Genomic DNA, 19,431 nt, shown 5'->3' on the forward strand with positions numbered 1-19,431 from the left:
TCCTTCATAGTTCTGGAGACCAGGAGTCTAAGACCAGGATTCTCTATGTGGGATCCTGGCGGGTCTCCTTGGTAAGATTACAGATCCTACTCATGAAGGCTCCACCCTTATACTCAAATTGGCTCTGATAAGCCCCACCTTCTAACCATTTACCATGGCTATGAGGGTTTGTTTCAGCACAGGAAGTCTGGGGAGACATGGCATGGTAGAGTCCTTTGGGGAGATCAAGGATCTTGGTACCACACCTAGGTATTTTCTACAGGAAGAACTCAAAAGTATCTGAGCACATCCCTACCGATACTCAAATGTGCCCTAGCCCCTGCACCCTAACCCCTAGCAAGTTTGTGTCTCCTTCAATATAGAGCTGTTGGGGGCCAGGTATGGTGACACCTATAATCTCAGCACTTGAAAAGTGAAGATAGGAGGATCAGGAGTTCAAGGCCAGCCTGGGTTATATGAGACCATATCTTTAAAAAAAAAAAAAAAGGTTGAAACTTTGTACAGCAACAGGATTTGTATAAGAGACAATCTTGATTGCATCAGGGAGTCAGGTACAGCAGGGAGACCTGAGCCAGTCTTGGGTCTAGCAGTACCTAGAAGGTGTTCTGTGTGTAGTAGAGATTTCTGGGCAAGGTCCTATGGTCTGGTTAAGTCATGGGGTCAGTTAAGGTGGGTGGCATTGGCATCACGTAGGTACTGGTGGAGTTGGGATTGAAGGGCCCCACACATTGAGGAATTGCTCTACCTCTGAGCTAGCTGTACCCAACCCTTTTACTGTGTTTCTCTGTTTGAGGCAAAGCCTCACGCAGTCCCTCTGGCAGGATTTATCATCCTCCTGCCTCAGCATCACCAGGCCTGGCTGCTCTTCTCATTCCTTTAAAATGTTTACAACTGTTGGGCGCAGAGGCAGGCGGATTGGATCTACCTGGGTTCGAGACCAGCCTGGTCTACAAAGAGAGTTCCAGGACAGCCAGAGGTACACAGAGAAACCCTATCTCAAAAAAAAAAAAAAAAAAAAAAAAAAAAAAAAAAAAAAAAAAAAAAAAAAAAAAACAGATATCTTAAAACAAAATAAATCAATAAACTATTTACAAGCCGCACAAGTGCACATGGTGTCTGGATAGAGCAAGAGTTGGCGTGTTCCTGTCGGAAGTTGCTGACAGATGTCTCCAGCCCAGTGTGGGCCAGCAGCGGCTCATAAGCTCACGTGCTAACGCTGCTCTTTGTCGGTTCTCTGTGTTTTCCTGTTGGTTTGCTGTGGTTGCCGTACAATGAAAAGAGAGACTGGGATTAGGGCAGGCTGGCTCCACTAAAAGCTGGAGGAAAGATGTGTTTCAGGCCTTCCCATGACTCCTGAACTTTGCTGGGCGGTCTTCCGTCATCCTCGGAGCACAGGTGTGTCATCCTGCCCTCCTCTGCCATCGTGTTCACGGGATGTTCTGTGAGCCTGCCTGTCTCTGTGTGTTCAAATCTCCCCTGCCCCCTTTACGATGCTGAAAAATCAAACCCCAGGCAGGCTCTCTACCACTGGGAAATACCTGAGCTACAACATTTCTCCTTTGAAAGGACATAGTCATATTGGATTAGAGCCTACTGGACGGTCTCATTTTCAATTTGATTGTCTCATTAAGGACATTATAGGTCCTGGGGATTAAGGTTCCAGCACATGAAGCTTTGGGGGGGGGAACACGACAACCCTGTAATACCAGGCTCTGTTGGCATGCATATGTGGGCCGTCTCCTATCCCATTCCTTGTGAGGGACACAAGTGCTGTAGTGACGACCCCTGTGTCTGTGAGCATAAGAGCAGAGCAGTGATGACTCCTCCCACCACGGCTGACACAGGACACGTCCACAGCTCTGCTCGTCACAGTAGAGCCTGCATCACTCGGCCTTGTTTCTTGAGATGTGTTTGCTTCTTCTCCACATCACCGCCCGTGTTGTCTGTCCACTTCACCTTTTCTCATGCATTTAGAAAGGGCAGCTTTGCAGAAATAGATAAACTCAGGGCCTATCCCGGCAGCTGGGAAAGGCTTCAGGGGCTACAGTGCTGATCTGTCAGCAAAGGAGAGAAAACCACAAAGCAAAAAGCCGGCCAAGTCCGTGAGAAGCCAAAATACGGCTCTAGGAAAGAGTCGGGGGAGAAATTGGCACAGAGTCAAGCCTCACGGATGTCAGAGCTACATTCTACCTGTCTGGGAGCTCCACTGAGGCCTGGGAAGTGGCCAGACAGGGCTAAGGAAGGGGAGCACCTGGGACAGCTGAGGCACTGGCCAGAGGCAGGCATGAGAGTAGGTGAGTGGGCAGGTATGGAGCCACCTTGGCTACACTACCTAGCCTGGATGGCACCAACCTACCAGAGAGGGGGAAGCAATCACCAGGTCCTGGTCTTAGCCCTGGGCAGAGCCAGTCCTCTGAGCACACGTTCTGAAGACCAAGTCTGGAGGGCTGGCCGCTTGATAGCAGCTGCAGGCAGAGACACAAGGAATGCAAGGCAAAGCGCCCTGTGGACCCCAGTGGGCTCGGAAAGCCTGAGGGAGCGGCAGGTGTGTGCCTGGTGGCCTTTTCCTTCCCGCCGAGGACCACATCCCCAGCTCCTCTGCCAGCAGGTAGCTAACCCTTGCTGGTGCCATCTGAAGGTTAAGAGCAGGAAACCCACTCTGAGCCTGTGTAGACGGGATGGTGGCATGGAGTCCTCTGCCCAGCTGGGTTAAACACCAAAACCAGGTTTATCAGCCAGCCAGCCAGGAACATGTCAGGAATGTGGGCCCGCCCTGAGGTCAGAGGGCCCTAGCTAACTGGGCTTTGTTGGAGGGAGGGGGCATCTCTTCCTGAAGGGCTTATCACACAGATGGGGAAACTGAGGCATTTCCCACTCATCCCTACTCCCTGGCTTCCTGGGATAAGGACTGGACAATGGAGATGAACTTCAGAGGACTGAGATCAGTGTAGGGCAGCTCCAGTTCAGAACTGTCCTTCCCAGGCTAGTAGTCCCCAATGCTCCTGTCTCTCCTCTCCCATCTGTATTCACCTCGCTGGCCCCATCACAGTCACACTGAGGCTTCTGCTGTGAGTCAGCTTCCTATACTCACCGCCAGTCCTGAGACTCAAGCTCCCTGTGGTCACTTAAGCAAGGACACCCTGCTCTTAAACAGACAACTGGCTCTGCCCTGACAACCTATCTGCTGCCTAGGTGGCTCTGTGGGGCGGGCCCACTGACTGTGGAGGGTGGAGCATCCAGGGAGACTTAAAGAGCTCCCAAGGCACACCCTGTGTGTGCCCTGAGCTGCTGCCGGATGCCTCAACTCCTACCATGGCTGAAACCACCAAGCTCCAGCTGTTTGTGAAGGTTCTGGGCTGGACGGGGTGTTCTGTGTTCTTGTGTAGGCTAAGGGGTGGGTCTTCCTAGGGGTGCCCCCCCCCGTGTGGGGCTGAAGCTGCCCCACACAGGGCTGAACAGAGTCAGGCAGCCTGGGGGAGGAGTTTCCATATGGGAGGGGGATCAGATAGCCTGGGTCTCTAAACCTTGGATCCTAGACCTGGCCCAGCCCTGGGAGAAAGCCCCTTGGTGGGGAGCTGTGAATCCGGTAGCTTGCATCAGACATTTATCTGGAGATTCACGTTCATGTGCCAGGAGGGGGTATTGCCGGATAGCTCCATTGGCTCTCAGGCCAGAGCTCAGATCTGAGTGCGGGCAGGTCCTGAGCTCCTCTTTGGCCATTTCCCTGAGCTGAGTTATTAGCCTCAATACCTGGTTGTGTGGGTTAATCACCTAGAAGGCTCTCTGGCTTACCCCACCCTGTAGCCAGTCTCTGTGTCTAGAACTCTCTGGTGCTGGAAGAAAAGGTTGTGGCAGGACCCTAAGTTCAGGCCCTGTCCCTACCTGCCTCCAAGTTCCTGGCTTCCCCTGCTTTCCCCATACCAGGGCTCAGGTCAAGGGCCCTCTCTACACTCTTGTAAATGCCAGGCCCAACCAGGCCAGAGTCCTAGCATGCCTCCAGAGCCAATGGCAGTGGGAGGCAGGTTCCCACCCAGCCAGGTGTCAAGATTCCTGGGTCTACTCCCAGCCCAACACCCCTGCTCCACCCACTCAGGCCAGCGAAGACGGCGAGAGTGTCGGACACTGCCCTTCTTGTCAGCGGCTCTTCATGGTCCTACTCCTCAAGGGTGTGCCCTTCACCCTCACCACGGTGGACACACGAAGGTGAGACACGGCCCTGGACCCCTCCCTGGCTTCTGCCCACCTCGGGCCAGCCACCTCCCTTCTGCCTGGTGTCCACAGGGCACTGGATGTGCTGAAGGACTTCGCGCCAGGTTCGCAGCTGCCCATCTTGCTCTATGATGGGGATGTCAAGACAGACACGCTGCAGATTGAGGAGTTTCTGGAGGCGACGCTAAGGCCACCTGAGTGAGCACCTGACGGGGCGGCAAAGCAAGGATGGGACTCCCTGGGGGACGCTTGGGAGAATGCTTAGGAAGGGTGTGTTGAGACGTGGTGTGAGGATCTGACTGGAGTTCTCAAACCTCTGCCACTTACAGCTTCCCTAGCCTGGCACCTAGGTACCGGGAGTCCAACACGGCAGGAAATGACATCTTCCACAAGTTTTCTGCCTTCATCAAAAACCCAGTGCCTACACAGGACAATGGTGAGACCCAGCCCAGCCCTGACAGGCAGGAGGGTTATCCAAGGCCAAGCTTAAGACCTTACTGTGCCATTGCTCCCAAGCCCTGTGTCAGCAGCTGCTCCGGGCCCTGACCAAGCTGGACGCCTACCTGCGCACCCCACTAGACCATGAACTGGCACAGGAGCCACAGCTTCGTGAGTCCCGGCGCCGATTCCTGGATGGTGACCAATTCACACTGGCTGACTGCAGCCTGCTGCCCAAGCTGCACATTGTGGATGTGAGTGGGGCGCCAGCTGGTAGGTGTGGGGAGAAGGGCAGTCGCGTGAGGCCCTCCCTCATCACACTTTGTCGTACCCACAGACCGTGTGTGCACACTTCCGCCAGATGCCCATCCCCGAGGACCTGGGTGCTGTCCGCCGCTACCTGGACAACGCGCTGCAGGAGAAGGAGTTCAAGTACACGTGTCCCCACAGTGCAGAGATCCTGGCAGCTTACCGGCCCGCTGTGCATCCCCGTTAGCCCCCCAACTCCATACACTCCTCTGTGGCCTATAAAGGCATCTGTGCCCCCAAGTAAGCGTGTCCTGAACATCCAAGTGGCCAGAGGCCCACAATTACGCTAGCCCAACCCCACGGTGAGAAACACAGTTCAAGATGACAGCCTAAAATGATGGGGCAGGAGAGTCCGGCAGGCAAGGCGCAGCTCCTCCTCCTCCTCTGTGGTGCTGGCTCAAAGGCCTGGGGCCGGCAGAGATCTAGGGGACTGGATTAGTCTCCCAAACCAGTCAGGCCAGAGCTGGGCGGGGTGCCCTGGATGGCCAAGAAGGGTGGGGAGAAGAGCTAGCTCCTTGGAGCTCAACCTCCGGGATTCCGGCCAGGTGGGTGGGGGCAGGCCTACATTCCTTAGCCCCACCACAGACTGCGGGTCAGCCCCATCTCCTCCTCTGAGGGGCTCCCACCATCTGATGCTCTGTGGGTGCCTTCCAAACATGCATCTTCCCCAAGACAAGCACTCTGTGCATCTCTGTACGCGACAGGTGTGACCTGCCCTGCGTGGGTGGAGCTTAGAAGTGTGGGGCGGCACTCCAAGCCGTAGGGAGTCCTAGCCCTACCAGGCAGGGATCTTTTCAGCTTCTGGGCTGGCCATGCAGAAACAACATAGACAGTCTAAGAAATCTCTACCCTAGACCCAGCCAGGAGCGCCTCCTGGGTGCACACAGCCTGATGCACCTGTTTGCACCCTGGGGCCCCACATCAAAAGGCCCTTCTCTGGCTTCCTCCCCAAGGCGGTTCCTCACCAGTCGAGTCTGGCCTAGCATTTCTCCCCAAGAGAGCACTTTATTTAACCAGGAAGGGATGAGAGGAGCTCCTGCCCAACTGTAAGACCAGTCGGTGGAAGTTAAGCGGTGGCTTTCTCTGGTTGGTGGGGGTCAAGGATCTACCCCTTTCCTTGTAGACAGGCTTCTGGCAAGGACACAGGTTCTGCTGTATCTTCAGGTCTCATCGAAGTCTACACCGCCAGCTGGCTTCTTACTAGAAGACAATATATGTAACGCACAGAGGAAAGGGAGGGGACCAGGGTAGGAAAGACACGAGGGCAGGTACCTTTTGAAGCCAGGGTTGATGAGAGACTCCCCCGGACACCGTCTCCTGACCCCAAGTCCAGAGCTGCCTCTCTGGTGATCAGGTTCTGCCAGAAAAATCAGATCAGGGAAATCTTGAACCCCAAAGAAACCTGAGCAGAACTCTGTCCACTCTGAAAGAGTCTCTCTAGAACATGGGGCGTCAGGGGGAGGCAGTTCCAGAGAAAGCCCAGTCAACCTACCTGCCAGGCCCGCCTCTTACCTGGTAAGAAGAACTGAGGACCCGCTGGATGGATGTTCTTCCTGGGACTAGTCTCTTCTGCAGCCGGGAGAAAGCATGGGGCACCCCACTCAGTGCCATGAGGGTATGTGAAAGCAGGACCCTGAGTGAGGGTTCAGGTGCCCACGTACATCCTACCTGCCAGCCGCTTCTCTAGGTTGTACACACGCTCTGCCAGGCTGAGAGTCAAAGCCTGGAGCTTAGGCGCTGCCTCTGGGCTGGGCACCTTGGAGAGGTCAAAGGCTAGTGTGGAGGTGTCCCCTGAAAGGGTCATCGAGGCCCTATCCTCTTGCAGGCTTACAGTCACTGCTTGTTGCTGGCAAGCTGCCCTAAGTAGAGAGACAATGGTGTTATGGACAGGACGTGTGTTAACACTACCCCAAGTTCCTCACCCACGTGGCCTCTCTAACTGGGACTCACCTGAACCGGGAAGATATGTCCTCGGTCCCACTTAGGCCAAATCGGGTTTTCTAATGGGAACACGGAATTGTCACTACCTGCCCGGGACCCTGGACCCACAAGACGCTCCAAACTGCCCAACCCTGGAATACTATTAGGACCACAGGCAAAGGGGCGGGGCGTAAGGAGTGCTAGGCTCCCAGAAGTCTCCCATCCCCAGCGCGGGTACGCACGAGCGTCGCCAGGCTGTCAGGCGAGAAGCAGGTGCTCCAGAGCTCCGCGGCGTCCGTCACACTGGGCGGGAGGGGCTGTCAGGCTCGGCGCCCGCTGCGCTCCCGCACCCCACATCCCTAGACCCCACTCACTAGAGGTTGAAGCCGCCGCCGTCCCCGTCTCCGCTGTCCTCCGACTCACAGTAGCACACGAAGCGGGGAGGGCCCGAGCCTGGCGGCAGAACGCACAGCGGCGGCGACAGCGGCGGAGGGGCCATGGCTGCAAAGCGGTTTCGCTGCAGGAACCTAGCCAACTGTGGACTGAGGGCGCCTGCGCAGAAGTACGGACTCGGCGATTCGCAAGCTCCGGAGTCCTCTCGGGGCGGAACTTCTGGTGTCGGGGAAGACGGAAGGACGAGGCAGCGGGGCGGGGTGGTACCTAGGGCTGCCAGTGTTGCTGGAGATCAGGCCCGGAGCGCAGGCCCGAGCTAAAGGGCGGGGCTTAGGGCGTGGGGCGGGGCTTGAGGCACCTGGAGGGCGGGACTTAGAACTTTAGTAGACTCCTTAGTGTTGTACTGGCTTCCGTCCTTTGGCAACCTTGCACCCTAGCGGAAATCTATTAGGGCCTCACTTTTTTTTTTTTTGGCTTTGGTTTGGTTTGTTTGTTTTTCGAGACAGAGTTTTTCTGTGTAGCTTTGGAGACTGTCCTGGAACTCGTTCTGTAGACCAGTCTGGTCTCGAACTCACAGATATCTGCCTGCCTCTGCCTCCCGAATGCCAGTATTAAAGGTGTGGGCCACCACCGACCGGCAGGGCCTCACTTCTTGTGCCTCCTTGCGACCTTGCTCACATCTGCCACTCTTCAGTGCTGGTCCTCTTTCCTAAACATTCCCCGTGGACTGATCCCGGAGGCCTCCCTCCGGTCTGGTAGCCGCTTGTCCCTTCATGTCACTTTAGATACAAACACACCTCTTTCCATGCTGAATTGTAACAAACCAAAATGCAAGAGTGAGTGCAGTAAGTTTGGCAGACAGTGCAAACAGTGAAGCCTCCCTACTCCACGTGATACTCTCCCATCATCTGAACTCCCCACCCCCTCCCCCATCCCGTGCTACCTGCTGCCTTAGCCTTGAGGACACTTTGATCAATACAAGGTCTCTCGATCTGACACAAGATCTGTTGGAAGAGATGGATAATCAACAGGGCAACACTCGGGTTGCCGCAGAGTGCTGGTCAGAATCCACAACAGGGGCTGCAGGATATGAGCTGATGTTGTTTGAGCTGCTATGGGCAGAGGATGGAGGCCTGAATGGCGGAATGGGAACAGAAGCCTTCCCAAGGCTGTGTAAGAGGGCTGTCATGACCGACCGAGAGCCGCACGAGAGCGGCTAGTGACTTTGCCAACAGTGCTGGCATATTTGAAGAGTGCAGTCAGCCAAACACACCCCAGTTCCCACTGTTTTCTAGTCTGCTCAGTCTGCCGAGACTCCTGTCTCAGAGCCTTTGAGTGGGCTGTTTATGTCCCCAGAACTGTATACTAACTACCCTTAGCTCTTTGCTGAAACAGCATCTTTTGAAAGAGTGCTCCTGAGGCTCTTAGAACATTTCAGCTCTGACCAAGTCTCTCTACGTCTCTCCCACGTCATTACTTATCTCCCCTGCTTGTCCCTGTGATTTTAGGATTCTCAAGAACAGCCCTGATGTCTGCTGGCATTTCCTCCCTCAACTGACCCCTCCCAGAAGCTGCACCTAAAGTCTTGCTTCTGCTCACAGGAATATGGCAGAAGTGATGGCTGTCATTTCTCCCAACTGTATTGTATTGCTCACCACAACACAAGGCAGCTGGGGACGCCTTTGACTAGCAAAGGATGAGGCCGGCCAGTGCTAGGGAGGGAGCTAGAAGGCAGAGCCATGCAGAGCCCTGTTCAGCCACAGGTCTGGGAGACAGCACACTGCATCCCCTTCCACTAGAGGGCCTGCATCAGACCCAGAGATAAGACAGCTTATTGTCCTAAACTGCTAAATTCGGCAGTGATTTGATCCTCAGTCTCCTCTGAAGCCACTGGGGTTTTGTGCTGGTGGTTGTGGGTTTTGTTTGTTTGTTTGTTTGTTTGTTTACCAATTTTGTGTCTTCAGTGCTTAGGCAGTGAACTAGGCCAACAGTGCATGGCAGTGGCCCCGACCACCCTGGGGGTGGAAGCAGGGTCACTGTTTGAACCAAGGAATATTTTATGTACTTTAATTTTTAAATTATGTGTGTGTGTGTGTGTGTGTGCCTGTGTACATGTGAATGCAGGTACTCGTAGAATCCAAAAGAGGATGTCAGATTCGCTGAAGCTGAAATTACAAGCAGTTGTGAGTTACCATATGGGTGCTGGGAATTGAACCCCGGTCCTTTGGAAGAGCAACGACCACTCTTTTTTTTTTTTTTTATTAAAGATTTCTGCCACAACGACCACTCTTAAGTATTGAACTATCTCTCTATCCCACTGAACCAAGGAATTTTGTTTTGTTTTTCGAGGCAGGGTTTCTCTGTAGCTTTGGAGCCTGTCCTGGAACTAGCTCTGCAGACCAGCCTGACTTTGAACTCCCAGAGATCCACCTGCCTCTGCCTCCCAAGTGCTGGGATTAAAGGTCAATGCTGCAACCACCCGGCTACAAACCAAGAAATTTGAGACCAACTCCAGCAGCAGCATATCAAGATCCAACATGTCAAGAACACTCTGGTTAGGTGGGACCCATTGGCATCCAGGGATTTTAAACATTAAGGGCAAGATTTTACATAACTTGTGATACTGTTATATATAATTTGACATACTTTGTTTCTGGTTGAAGAACCGGCTGAGGGTTGCCCCTTGTGGCCATACTAGGGTGGTGCGGTATACGACAAGTGAACTAACTGCTGACAGCAAGGAACATCTACTGGACTCCCAGGACCCAGGGCTCCTAACCCCAGAGGAAGGGTATGGTGTCCTTGAGGCTACAGAGGGCACCTTGCTTTTCCCCACTGTAGACCCGTTTGGGAGTCCATGGAGGTGAAGCCAAACTGGCTGGAGGAAGACCTGGCTTGTCTCTGTTGCTACATGGCCTATGAGACCTTCTGTCTCTCCTCTTGGCCTATGGCGAGGCTGAATGACCACAGACAGAACATTAATAAAGTGACATCCCCGGCTCAGGCGGCATTTCTCAGTAAACACCTCTGGGGTTGGGAACTCGGGGTTTAGGTAGGCTGACTGTACCTTGCCCAAGCCTTGCAGGCGCTGTGGCCATGGGTGCAGATGGGAGCAGGGTTTCCAACTTGGTAGGCCCTTCCCCACTGTCCAGACCCCAAGCCTTCATATTAGTGACAGGGCTCACCACTGGCCAAGACCTGGAGACCAGAAGGTACTGGGGCGTTAAAGGGGTTGACTGACCACTGCAGTGCACACACAAAAGTGTGTGAATGTGTGTGTATGGGTATGTGTGTGTATGCATGTGTGTGCACGCGTGTATGCGCGTGCATGTGTGTGTGCGTGTGTGCGAGAGAAGTTTGTGTATGCGCGTGTGTGCATGTGTGTGTGTGTGCACGCTTATTTTCTTTGTGACCTCTCATCACAGTCAGCCCCAGCCCCAGTAAAGAAAAATAGTCTGGAAAGACAGGAATTTCTTTTTTGGACTGAAAAATTTCAAACCAACTAAAAAGCAGAAATAATAGCATAATGATCCCCAGATGGGAGAATTATCAACATTTTGACAAATTTAAAATCATCGTTTTTAAATTTTAATTTTATTAAATGTTGAAGAACATGTACATTACAGACAGCCCCCAAATTTTCCAGGACAATTTTGTCTTTTCAGAACAGCGGCGCTGTAGGGCACAGTGGTACACACTAGTAAACCTAGTGAGAAAGACTGAAGCCAGAGGACCTCAGGCACCTGCTCAGCTCAGATAGACAACAGGGCCCTAGCACATGCATGAAAGATTAAATAAACAGGACTACATTGTCCTGTATAAGCACAGCAGGAGTACTCTTGCCTTTGTGTGTGTTGTATGTATTCAAGTGTACACATGTATGTGTGAATGAATGCACATGTGTACACATGTAAACAGAGACCAGAGGTCAATACGGGGTGCCTTCCTCAATCATCGTCCTTATTATTATTGTTTTACATGCTTACCTATTTTATCATGTGTGGGTGCATGTATGCCATGGTGTGCATGTGGAGGGCAGAGGCAACTTGGAGGAATTGGTTCTCTTCTTCCATCCTTGGGTCCCAGGAATCAAAGTCAGGTTGTGAGACAAGTCAGAAAATACTGTTACCATCTGAGACATCTCAACAGCCTTGTATTTGAGATACTTGAAGGTTGAATCTGTCTGCAGTGGCTCCCAGGGCACACATGAGGCAGGGTGGGTATGGCTTGCCACATGTAATTGCAGTCCCAGGCCAGGGGCTTCTGGGCAGCTAAGCCAACAGTACTGCCCTTAGGTTGCGTGCTGGAGACTACAGGATCCAAGAAGGACACTCAGGCCTGCCTGGGTCTTCCTCCTGCAGAACCAGGGTTCCACCCTTTCCCTGCACCCAACCCTGCAGGTACTGCCCTGAGGAAGTCAGCTCATGTGGTTGGGAGCCTCAGGTCAGTCCTTGCCTCTCATCACCCACTCTCTGCCTTCCCCTGTGAAACGCCACTTCTGCCAGCTTCATCAGACATTTACTGTGCTTGGGGACTATAGAGAGAGACCAGGAGCTCTTTGGGGAAAGACACAACTCATAGGCAGCACAGCAATGGGCCTCCCGGGTGTCTGGATCTCTGGCTGCAGAAGCAGCAGCAGGTGTAGCCATTCCCCAAGCATGACTGATGGTGAGGATGAGGGTGTCGTGGGCTGGGTGAACTGCCTGGAGCTACGGTGACCAGGCCTTCCTGTCTGCTCCACACCAGAGACCACCCCAGTGCAGTCCTAGGTTGGGGTGGGGTTTGGGGAGGGAACTCCGAGAGCACTCACGTATGTCAGTGCACTGACACACTGATCTGTTGAGAAGGTCCTCTTCCCCACCTCAGCTACTAATAGTCTCCTGTGTGTCTCCCCTCCCCTGGCCTGGACAGACAAAGGGTGGCCTCTGGCACATCTGTCCTGGTTTGTCGTCTGTAGGGTAACTCTGGCTTATGTGACCAGTCTGGGTCTTCAGTGTCCTGGCTCCTGCAGCCCTGAGCGGGGTTGGAGGCAGCTTTCACCTGACGTGGGTGCAGGCCTCCTTGGGCTGCCAGCTGATGCGTCTTTTGTGCACCTTCAGGAAACATCTGTGGGGTACGGACTGAGGGTAGGCAAGGAAGGTCTTGAGTGTAGATGGGCAGGGACAAAGATGGGTAGGGTTGTTGTCTAGGTAGTGAGGTGCCCCAAGTCACATACTCTAGGTCATGTACGCTGAAGATCTCCCTTCCCTAGGTGGCGGCATAGTTACAAAGAAAGAGCAGAAGCACATCTGCATATCCTGACCACCACATCTGCACATCCTGACCATCACATCTGCACATCCCGACCACCACATCTGCACATCCTGACCACCACATCTGCACACCCTGACCACCACATCTGCACACCCTGACTATCACATCTGCACATCCCGACCACCACATCTGCACATCCTGACCATCACAACTGCACATCCTGACCATCACATATGCATATCCCAACCATCACATCCACAGATGCCAACTACCACACCTGCACATCCTGACCACCACATCTGCACATCCTGACAATCACATCTGCACATCCTGACCATCACATACACACATCTTGACTACCACATCTGCATATCCTGACCACCACATCTGCACACCCTGACTATCACATCTGCACATCCCGACCACCATATCTGCATATCCTGACTACCACATCTGCACGTCCTGACCATCACATCTGCATATCCCGACCACCACATCTGTACATCCTGACCACCTGTTAGGATGACATTGAGCTATCTTAACTTCAAAAGAACCAAACAATCACCTCCTGAGCTAGGACGTGCAACTATGCTTGTCAAATCTCCAAACTCTTCGATTGTCAGACAAGGTGGAAACAGGCCTGCATTTTTCAGTCTCCACAATTCCTTTTTATTAATTTTAACCTCCACAGGTGACCTAGCCCAGCCTAGGGACACTCCAAGGAGGTCAAGGAGCAAGCCAACCAGCAGAGCCTACAGCACTGTGGAGGATCCTCGGGGAAGAAGAGCTAGGGTAGCTTCCTCTGAGTAGCTTTTTTGTCCCCAAGATGCCCTGAGGTGACTGTCCTGTCCTAGGACACTGGGATAGACCACTGATTGACTTGCTCCTGACTCTACACTCCCTACCCCAAGGGGTCAGAGTAGGCAGAGGGTCAGGCAGCCTCTCCTCAGCCAGCTCTATCCATGGGAAGCCCGGATGCTCATCTAGTCCCTGGCAAACAAATGGCTCCTTTTTGTTCCTCCAGCTTTATTGCCCAATCCAAAGGTTCTAAGCTTACACCTTGAAAGTTCATGGGATCTGAGGCTCCCTGGAGGCTTTTCCTGTTCGAGTGGCTACTGTCAGGGCAGGGGTGGACACATGTCTAAGGGATTAGCTATTAAGTGACTGACCTCCCCCAGCCCAGGCCTGACTGTGGCTAGAGGGGTTGGGGTATGTGGTGAGGTGGTGAGGTTGAGCAGGGCAGGGGCTGAGTCCAGCATATCCCTTATCAGAGCTGCAGCAGGAACAGACACCCCACTGGTTATCATATTGAGATATTTATAGGAGGGGCCAGGAGCAGCCCGGGGACCTGGAGGACACACAGAAGAGAGACAAGATCTGATTTGCTTTGGACTTTATTCCTCAGTCAAGACTAGGCTGGAGGGTGTAGAGGCACTTTGGGGAGCCAGGGCTGGGATCTCAAGGGTGACAGAGCAAAGGAGTCCTGAGGGCCAAATCACCTGGACAGAAGAATAGAATCCATCAGGGACACAGGCACGTCCTTGTCCTCATGGGGCCCAAACTGTACTTCTGGCAAGGTCCTCCTTCTGGAGGATTCCTCCAGAGTCTATGGTCCCCAAACCTCAGTTTTGGCACAAGTGAAGAACCCTCTGACTTGGTATTTTCATCCCTGGCCACTCCCTTTCCTGATCTTGCCCATTCCAGTTCCTTGGAGGCCCCTGCTATAGGATGAGGTTCAGAGAGGAAGCACCTCCTCATTCTGTTTGGAACTAGGCTCCCACACCCTTACCCTTTCCCCACGAGCCCTTGGCCATCAACCCTACCCTAGCCATTGGTATTGGAACTGTCATTTCTTCTGTCTCACATGGACCTTGTTCTGCTTGGAGAGCTGCGTCCCCACCGCTCTGTGGTTATGTGTTGTGGCGGTAAATGAACAAGAACAGCACTTACCGAGTGGAGCCTGCGCAGTGACTGGCTTCTCTCACCCGTTTTTACTCTTGAAGGCATTTATCTGCCAAGAAAGAAGCCCAGGGAAGCAGACAGGGTCACCAGGGCTTTGTGTTTCTCCCTTGACTCCAAGAAGCCTCCCCCAAGGTTATGAAGAGTTCGTTTTTTGCTGAGGCCCCAAACTACAGACTCTATCCCATCCCGGCTCCACAGTCTGTTCTTCAAAACACGAGGGATGGTCTCTCGCCATCGGCTCTTTCCAGTGACACCCCTAAACCTCTATCTGGGGGACTGGCAGACAGAGGTGCTAGGTACCCACCAGGAAGGTGGTTCCCAGCAAAGGGGGCTGCAGGCAGAGGTGATGATGTTGGGACAGACTGACACCCATTTATTTCCTTACAGTCCCCTGGGCTAGTACGTGGTAGGGCAAGGCCACGCTCTGCCCAGTCTCCCCTCACCCTGTGGCAATCAAAGGACCTCTAGCTCTAATCCGACTATAATTCCCTCCCCTGCATCTTGGCCTCACTCACCCGGTGGGGGTAGGAAAACAATGTCCTCCTCTGTGAGGCCCAGGGCCTTGCTAAAGGCGGTGAATTTCTCCTTCACTTTGTCCTTTACGGTCTGGGTTCGGCCTGGTAGATAAAGAAGGGGCCAGCCTCAGGAGACAGAAAAGCCTCCATTCTGCCCCCTCAGCTGTGTCATGGGGACCACCTGTTTGGTATGCTTCCCGAGGATCAGGTCTTGGTCTTCCTCTGGCCTCATGCCAAGCCTCTAAGGGGTCTCCCTTGTGTGGGGGCCTGGTGGGGTATGATACCTACTGTAGAGGGTGGCCATGCGGAAGTCCTGGCCTGGGCCCTTGGTGCCCCTGCTGAACAGCAACGCGTACTCATCATAGTTGGTTTCCACCACGGAGACGGAGTGGGTGCTGCCCCAGTCTGGGAACCCAAGAGAAGACTCCGGTTGGAATACATGTCTCCCACAGCTCTGTCCTCCTCTACTTGGAAGGGGTGACCTCTGAAGGCTTCACTGTAGGAAGGGTCTCAGGCCTGTGGCTCCCAGGACACGTCTTCCCACCGTCTCTTTGACTGCCTTCCTTGCCCCTCTCTAGGTGGCCACCTGCCAGTTTCTGGCTTTGTGCCTGCACAGTCCAGGATTACTGTCCCCAAACTACCAGCCTTGGGACAAGGCAGAAAACACTTAGGCTCAGAAAATCTGGGTTTCGCCGGGCGATGGTGGTGCACGCCTTTAATCCCAGCACTCAGGAGGCAGAGGCAGGCAGATCTCTGTGAGTTCGAGACCAGCCTGGTCTACAGAGCTAGTTCCAGGACAGGCTCCAAAGCCACAGAGAAACCCTGTCACAAAAAACAAAAAACAAAAAAAAAAAAGAAAGAAAATCTGGGTTTCAATACAGCCAGAAGGAGAAGGAAATAGGGTTCTTGCCGGGAGCCATAGCTCAGGTAAGGGCTGGAGAGAGGACCATGGGTAGGGACTGTTGAAGCGTGGGTAGGATTTGCTGCCACTTGGGTAGCAGAGAACTGGAAAATTCCATTTGGGCAGGAAAGGGGCCTGGGAGAACATGGGTAGGCTTCAGGGAGGACATGGTCCCCAGAGAGAGGTCTGTGTGTCCCCAACACCTACGCCCGCCCTGTGTGCCTAAGGCAGATTCACAACAAGGTCTGTCCTTGGATGACTGACCCTGGTGGTGTGACCATTATCCCCACAGTTTTCAGATAGGGGGTTGTCCAACCTGCCGGCAAGGACCTCAGAATTGACGGAGATCAGGAAGCGGCTCACTCACGGGGGCTGTTGTAGTTGTATTGCCCGGGAACCACTGAAGCCTGCAGCACCATGATCTTGGTTTCACACTGGTTCTTCCTGTGGGCAGATCACCATTTGAAGGAAGGAAACAAGCCCCAGGATGTCCCTAGACAATGATGTGGGGACTTCGGGGTCCCAGAAACTTGCCACACCCCATTCTCTCACCTGAGGAAGGTAGAGGTGAGGTTGAGGCCGCCGTCTGTGGAGGGAGCTACCACCGTCTTGCACATAAACAGTACTGGTTTCTTCTCCCGGAACCAGCTTGAATTGGAGGCCAGCCCTGCACTGTACCAGCGCCCCAGGAACTGCAACCAGTGGATGCCTAGGTTGGCAACGCTCCATGCCCTTCATAAGCAGACCCTGTGGGCTTCTGGTTCTTCCTCCTCCGACTCGCCCCCTGCACTGGTCCTGGTAGCATACCTACACTGGACTATGCTCAGCCACACCGCACTCTCTCTAGCAGACATGGTCCATTGTCCCATTGAGGAGGTGGGTAGCAAAGACCCTCCCCTCTTCCCCAGGAGGTTGATGTCCTCATCCCATCCCCCTAGGGGGTGGAGTGGGTATCAGAGCAGGCCACATTCCTGGAGGAGTCAGGTGGAACAACCAGGCAGAGTGCCAGCAGGGTCCCAGCCAGCACCAGTGCACAAGCATACATAGCTAGCAGTGCCCAGCACGTCCAGGGGCTCACTGGACAGTAAGTGCTAGCCAGTGCACAGTCGTTCTGGGACTCGGATGTGTTGACCTGTGCTTGTGCATGTCCCAGGTGTCTTGGGCTTATAGGGGGATTGTGTTTGGAAACCACGAACACCGTGTGGCTCATGTGTGCCAGTGTCCTCGGAGGAGAGATTGGATGGGATGATGTGGCTTAGGAGGGCTTCTTTTCAGGCCTAGGTAACCAGCCAGCCCCCCTTCTCCCTCAGCTGGCTCAGGCAGGCCTCAGCGCATCTGAGAGCGTGGAGGAACAATCACGTTCTTTTGTGGGACAAAGCCCGTCACGGAAAGTGCTCATTGACCTGACGGTTCTGCTGTCTTGGGGTGGGGTAGGGGAACCTCACCTTGTCTTCTTGAAAGTTGGGCTGCACCGAGCCATGGCTCTCACCCTCAGCTCGAGTCTGTGGGAATCCCAAGAGCCCCAGCAGGACCAGCCCCATCCACAGCATGTGAAGAGCAGCCATTTGCCTGAAGTGGAGCAGGTGTCTGGGCCTGAGGCCAGCAATGTGGGCAGAGCAAGGAAGACCGTGGGCAGAAGGAGCAGAGGGCACTGTGGAGACCCCTATTTATGAGCCAGGCTTGGCCTCCACCCAAGGCCCAAGGCCAGCCCACTAGAGGCTCGTGATGCTGGCGTGAGGGAGGGAGGCTGCCCCGGCTGCAGCCTCATCAGCAACAGGGCTGGTTATGTAAGAGGTTCCAGCTGAGCCCCGCACCTCAGTGGAGAAAGGGCAGGTCACGACCGGGAGAGGACTCTGCATGCCCCCACTCCCCACCCTAGTCCCAGAGACAGAACTGGCCCAGACCTGGCCCCACTCCTGTCAAGGCCCACATACCTCAGCAGCGGATGGCCCTGGAGGTTACCTTGGTGCTGCCCTGCTGCTGGGAACCTAGTCACTTCCCACCTGGGGCTGGGACCTGCCCCTCACAAACCCTACCTGTCATCTCCTGCAAGTCCCATGACCCCAGCAGGAACACAAAGCACCATTTGTGCCTTGAACTTTTGGTCCTGAAAGGCCAGGAGCCCAGGTGGCCATGAGAAACCCTCACCAAGTAAAGAAACTCAATCTACCCTGCAGCGAATTTAAGAAGCAGCCACGAGGACAGCCTCCGCCATGGCCAGCCTGTTGGGGTTCTCCTGATGATCCTTTCCTTAGGGCGAGGGAACAGTTGGGACCGGGTAGAGTGGTGGGCTTCAAGCTGCTGCGAGAACAGGGTGGTTACAGTATGGCTTCTTCCTGGCTTCCATGGCCTTGTCTCTGGATGGGAAGCCAATGGCCGTGGAAGAGAAGGCTGGCATGTACTGTCCTCCTCCCCTTCCCTGTGGCCCAGGAGTTTTGGGTTCTGAGGTACAGGATTATTTAGCATTCACATCTGAGTGGGCAGCTGGGCAGTGGTGGCGCACGCCTTTAATCCCAGCACTCCAGAGGCAGAGGCAGGCAGATCTCTGTAAGTTCGAGGTCAGCCTTGTCTACATAGCAAGTTCCAGGACAGGCTCAAAAGCTACAAAGAGAAACCCTGACTTGAAAAAACAAAAAACAAACAAACAACAACTAAACCAAACAAAATCACCCGAGTGGCCTCTGCTAGGAGGGACTCTTGCTCTCCCACTAACATTGAGGGTCCAGGAAATGGCCCAACAGAGCCCAGGTGAGGAAGTGGGGTGGATCCCAGAACCACCCAGAGAGCCCAAGAGTCCACCTTTTCACTCAGCCTCCCATCAGCGCTTGCCCAGGATAGACCATATATCACCCACTTAGGTCTGTCCCTGCCCTGGGCCTAAGGAGAGAGGATCCGCACCATATAGTCCCCAGGCCCTAGCCTGGCCTAACAGTATATCTGGGAGTTCTCTCCAGAGGGGCTGAGGATGGGGACATGAAGAACTCGGGTAGAACGCCTGGGTGCATCAACCTATGTGTACGTGGGGGGGGGGGGTTCCTGCAGATGGAACGAAGGCCCCCCAAAGGAAAGTAATCTTGAAGTATTTCCAAGGGTGGGACCTTCTTATGGTTTAAATCTGAAATGCCCCCATCAGGCTCATGTTTTAAAGGTTTATTCCTCCGCTGGTGGCAGGCGCTATTTGGGGATCTGTAGGCCCTCAGGAAGTGTGATTGAGCTGGTGGAAGTGGGTCACAAGAGAAGGGCCTTTGAAGGTCCCTGCTCCTGCTATTTCTCCTCTCTGTCATTCCTGGTGCCATGCCTCAAAATAAACCTTGTTCCTGCCCAGACACTGTTTTAGTGATAACAAAGTAACTATAACACAGGCCTCTTGGAAGGACACCATGGCTCTCCGTTTGACACAGGGACGGTTCTACCTACAAAGTCAGACCTGCCTGGTGAGGTGGGAGGTGCCCCACTTCCAAGCCAGTAAGGGCCTCTCTTTGATCAAGCGCTTCTGTGTGCCACTTCCGGGAAGACCTCTTCCTGGGCCAG

The 19,431-nt window shown here is 54.0% G+C and overlaps 3 protein-coding genes across 4 annotated transcripts; 1 reads left to right on the forward strand and 2 right to left on the reverse strand.

Annotated features, from left to right (window-relative positions):
- The first annotated feature begins 3,250 nt into the window (after positions 1-3,250).
- Positions 3,251-5,616, forward strand: Clic3 (chloride intracellular channel 3). Its single transcript, XM_050155132.1, has 6 exons — positions 3,251-3,348; positions 4,094-4,203; positions 4,282-4,407; positions 4,539-4,645; positions 4,726-4,901; positions 4,985-5,616. Exons 1-6 carry the CDS (start codon positions 3,313-3,315, stop codon positions 5,141-5,143), a joined length of 714 nt encoding a protein of 237 aa, XP_050011089.1. The 5' UTR covers positions 3,251-3,312; the 3' UTR covers positions 5,144-5,616.
- A 315-nt stretch (positions 5,617-5,931) lies between these two features.
- Positions 5,932-7,576, reverse strand: Paxx (PAXX non-homologous end joining factor). 2 transcript variants are annotated; one of them, XM_050155007.1, is made up of 7 exons: positions 7,251-7,576; positions 7,119-7,179; positions 6,907-6,956; positions 6,625-6,815; positions 6,469-6,525; positions 6,229-6,313; positions 5,932-6,152 (listed from the first exon to the last, which is right to left on the reverse strand). In XM_050155007.1, exons 1-7 carry the CDS (start codon positions 7,373-7,375, stop codon positions 6,134-6,136), a joined length of 588 nt encoding a protein of 195 aa, XP_050010964.1. In that variant the 5' UTR covers positions 7,376-7,576; the 3' UTR covers positions 5,932-6,133. The 2 variants fall into 2 exon arrangements, with proteins under 2 accessions (XP_050010964.1, XP_050010963.1); XM_050155006.1 differs by having other exon boundaries at positions 5,932-6,156; positions 7,251-7,574.
- Positions 7,577-13,909: 6,333 nt separating this feature from the next.
- Ptgds (prostaglandin D2 synthase) lies at positions 13,910-17,559 on the reverse strand. The gene is made up of 7 exons (XM_050155285.1): positions 17,346-17,559; positions 16,453-16,592; positions 16,268-16,344; positions 15,288-15,404; positions 15,000-15,101; positions 14,473-14,533; positions 13,910-14,021 (listed from the first exon to the last, which is right to left on the reverse strand). The coding sequence occupies exons 1-6, from the start codon at positions 17,463-17,465 to the stop codon at positions 14,514-14,516; spliced, it is 576 nt and encodes a 191-aa protein (XP_050011242.1). The 5' UTR covers positions 17,466-17,559; the 3' UTR covers positions 13,910-14,021; positions 14,473-14,513.
- Positions 17,560-19,431: the final 1,872 nt, after the last annotated feature.

The sequence above is a fragment of the Alexandromys fortis genome, unplaced genomic scaffold (genome assembly GCF_014885135.2).
Source record: "Alexandromys fortis isolate MF-2015 unplaced genomic scaffold, M_Fortis_MF-2015_v1.1 scaffold_72, whole genome shotgun sequence".
In the NCBI taxonomy this organism is placed as follows: Eukaryota; Metazoa; Chordata; class Mammalia; order Rodentia; family Cricetidae; genus Alexandromys; species Alexandromys fortis.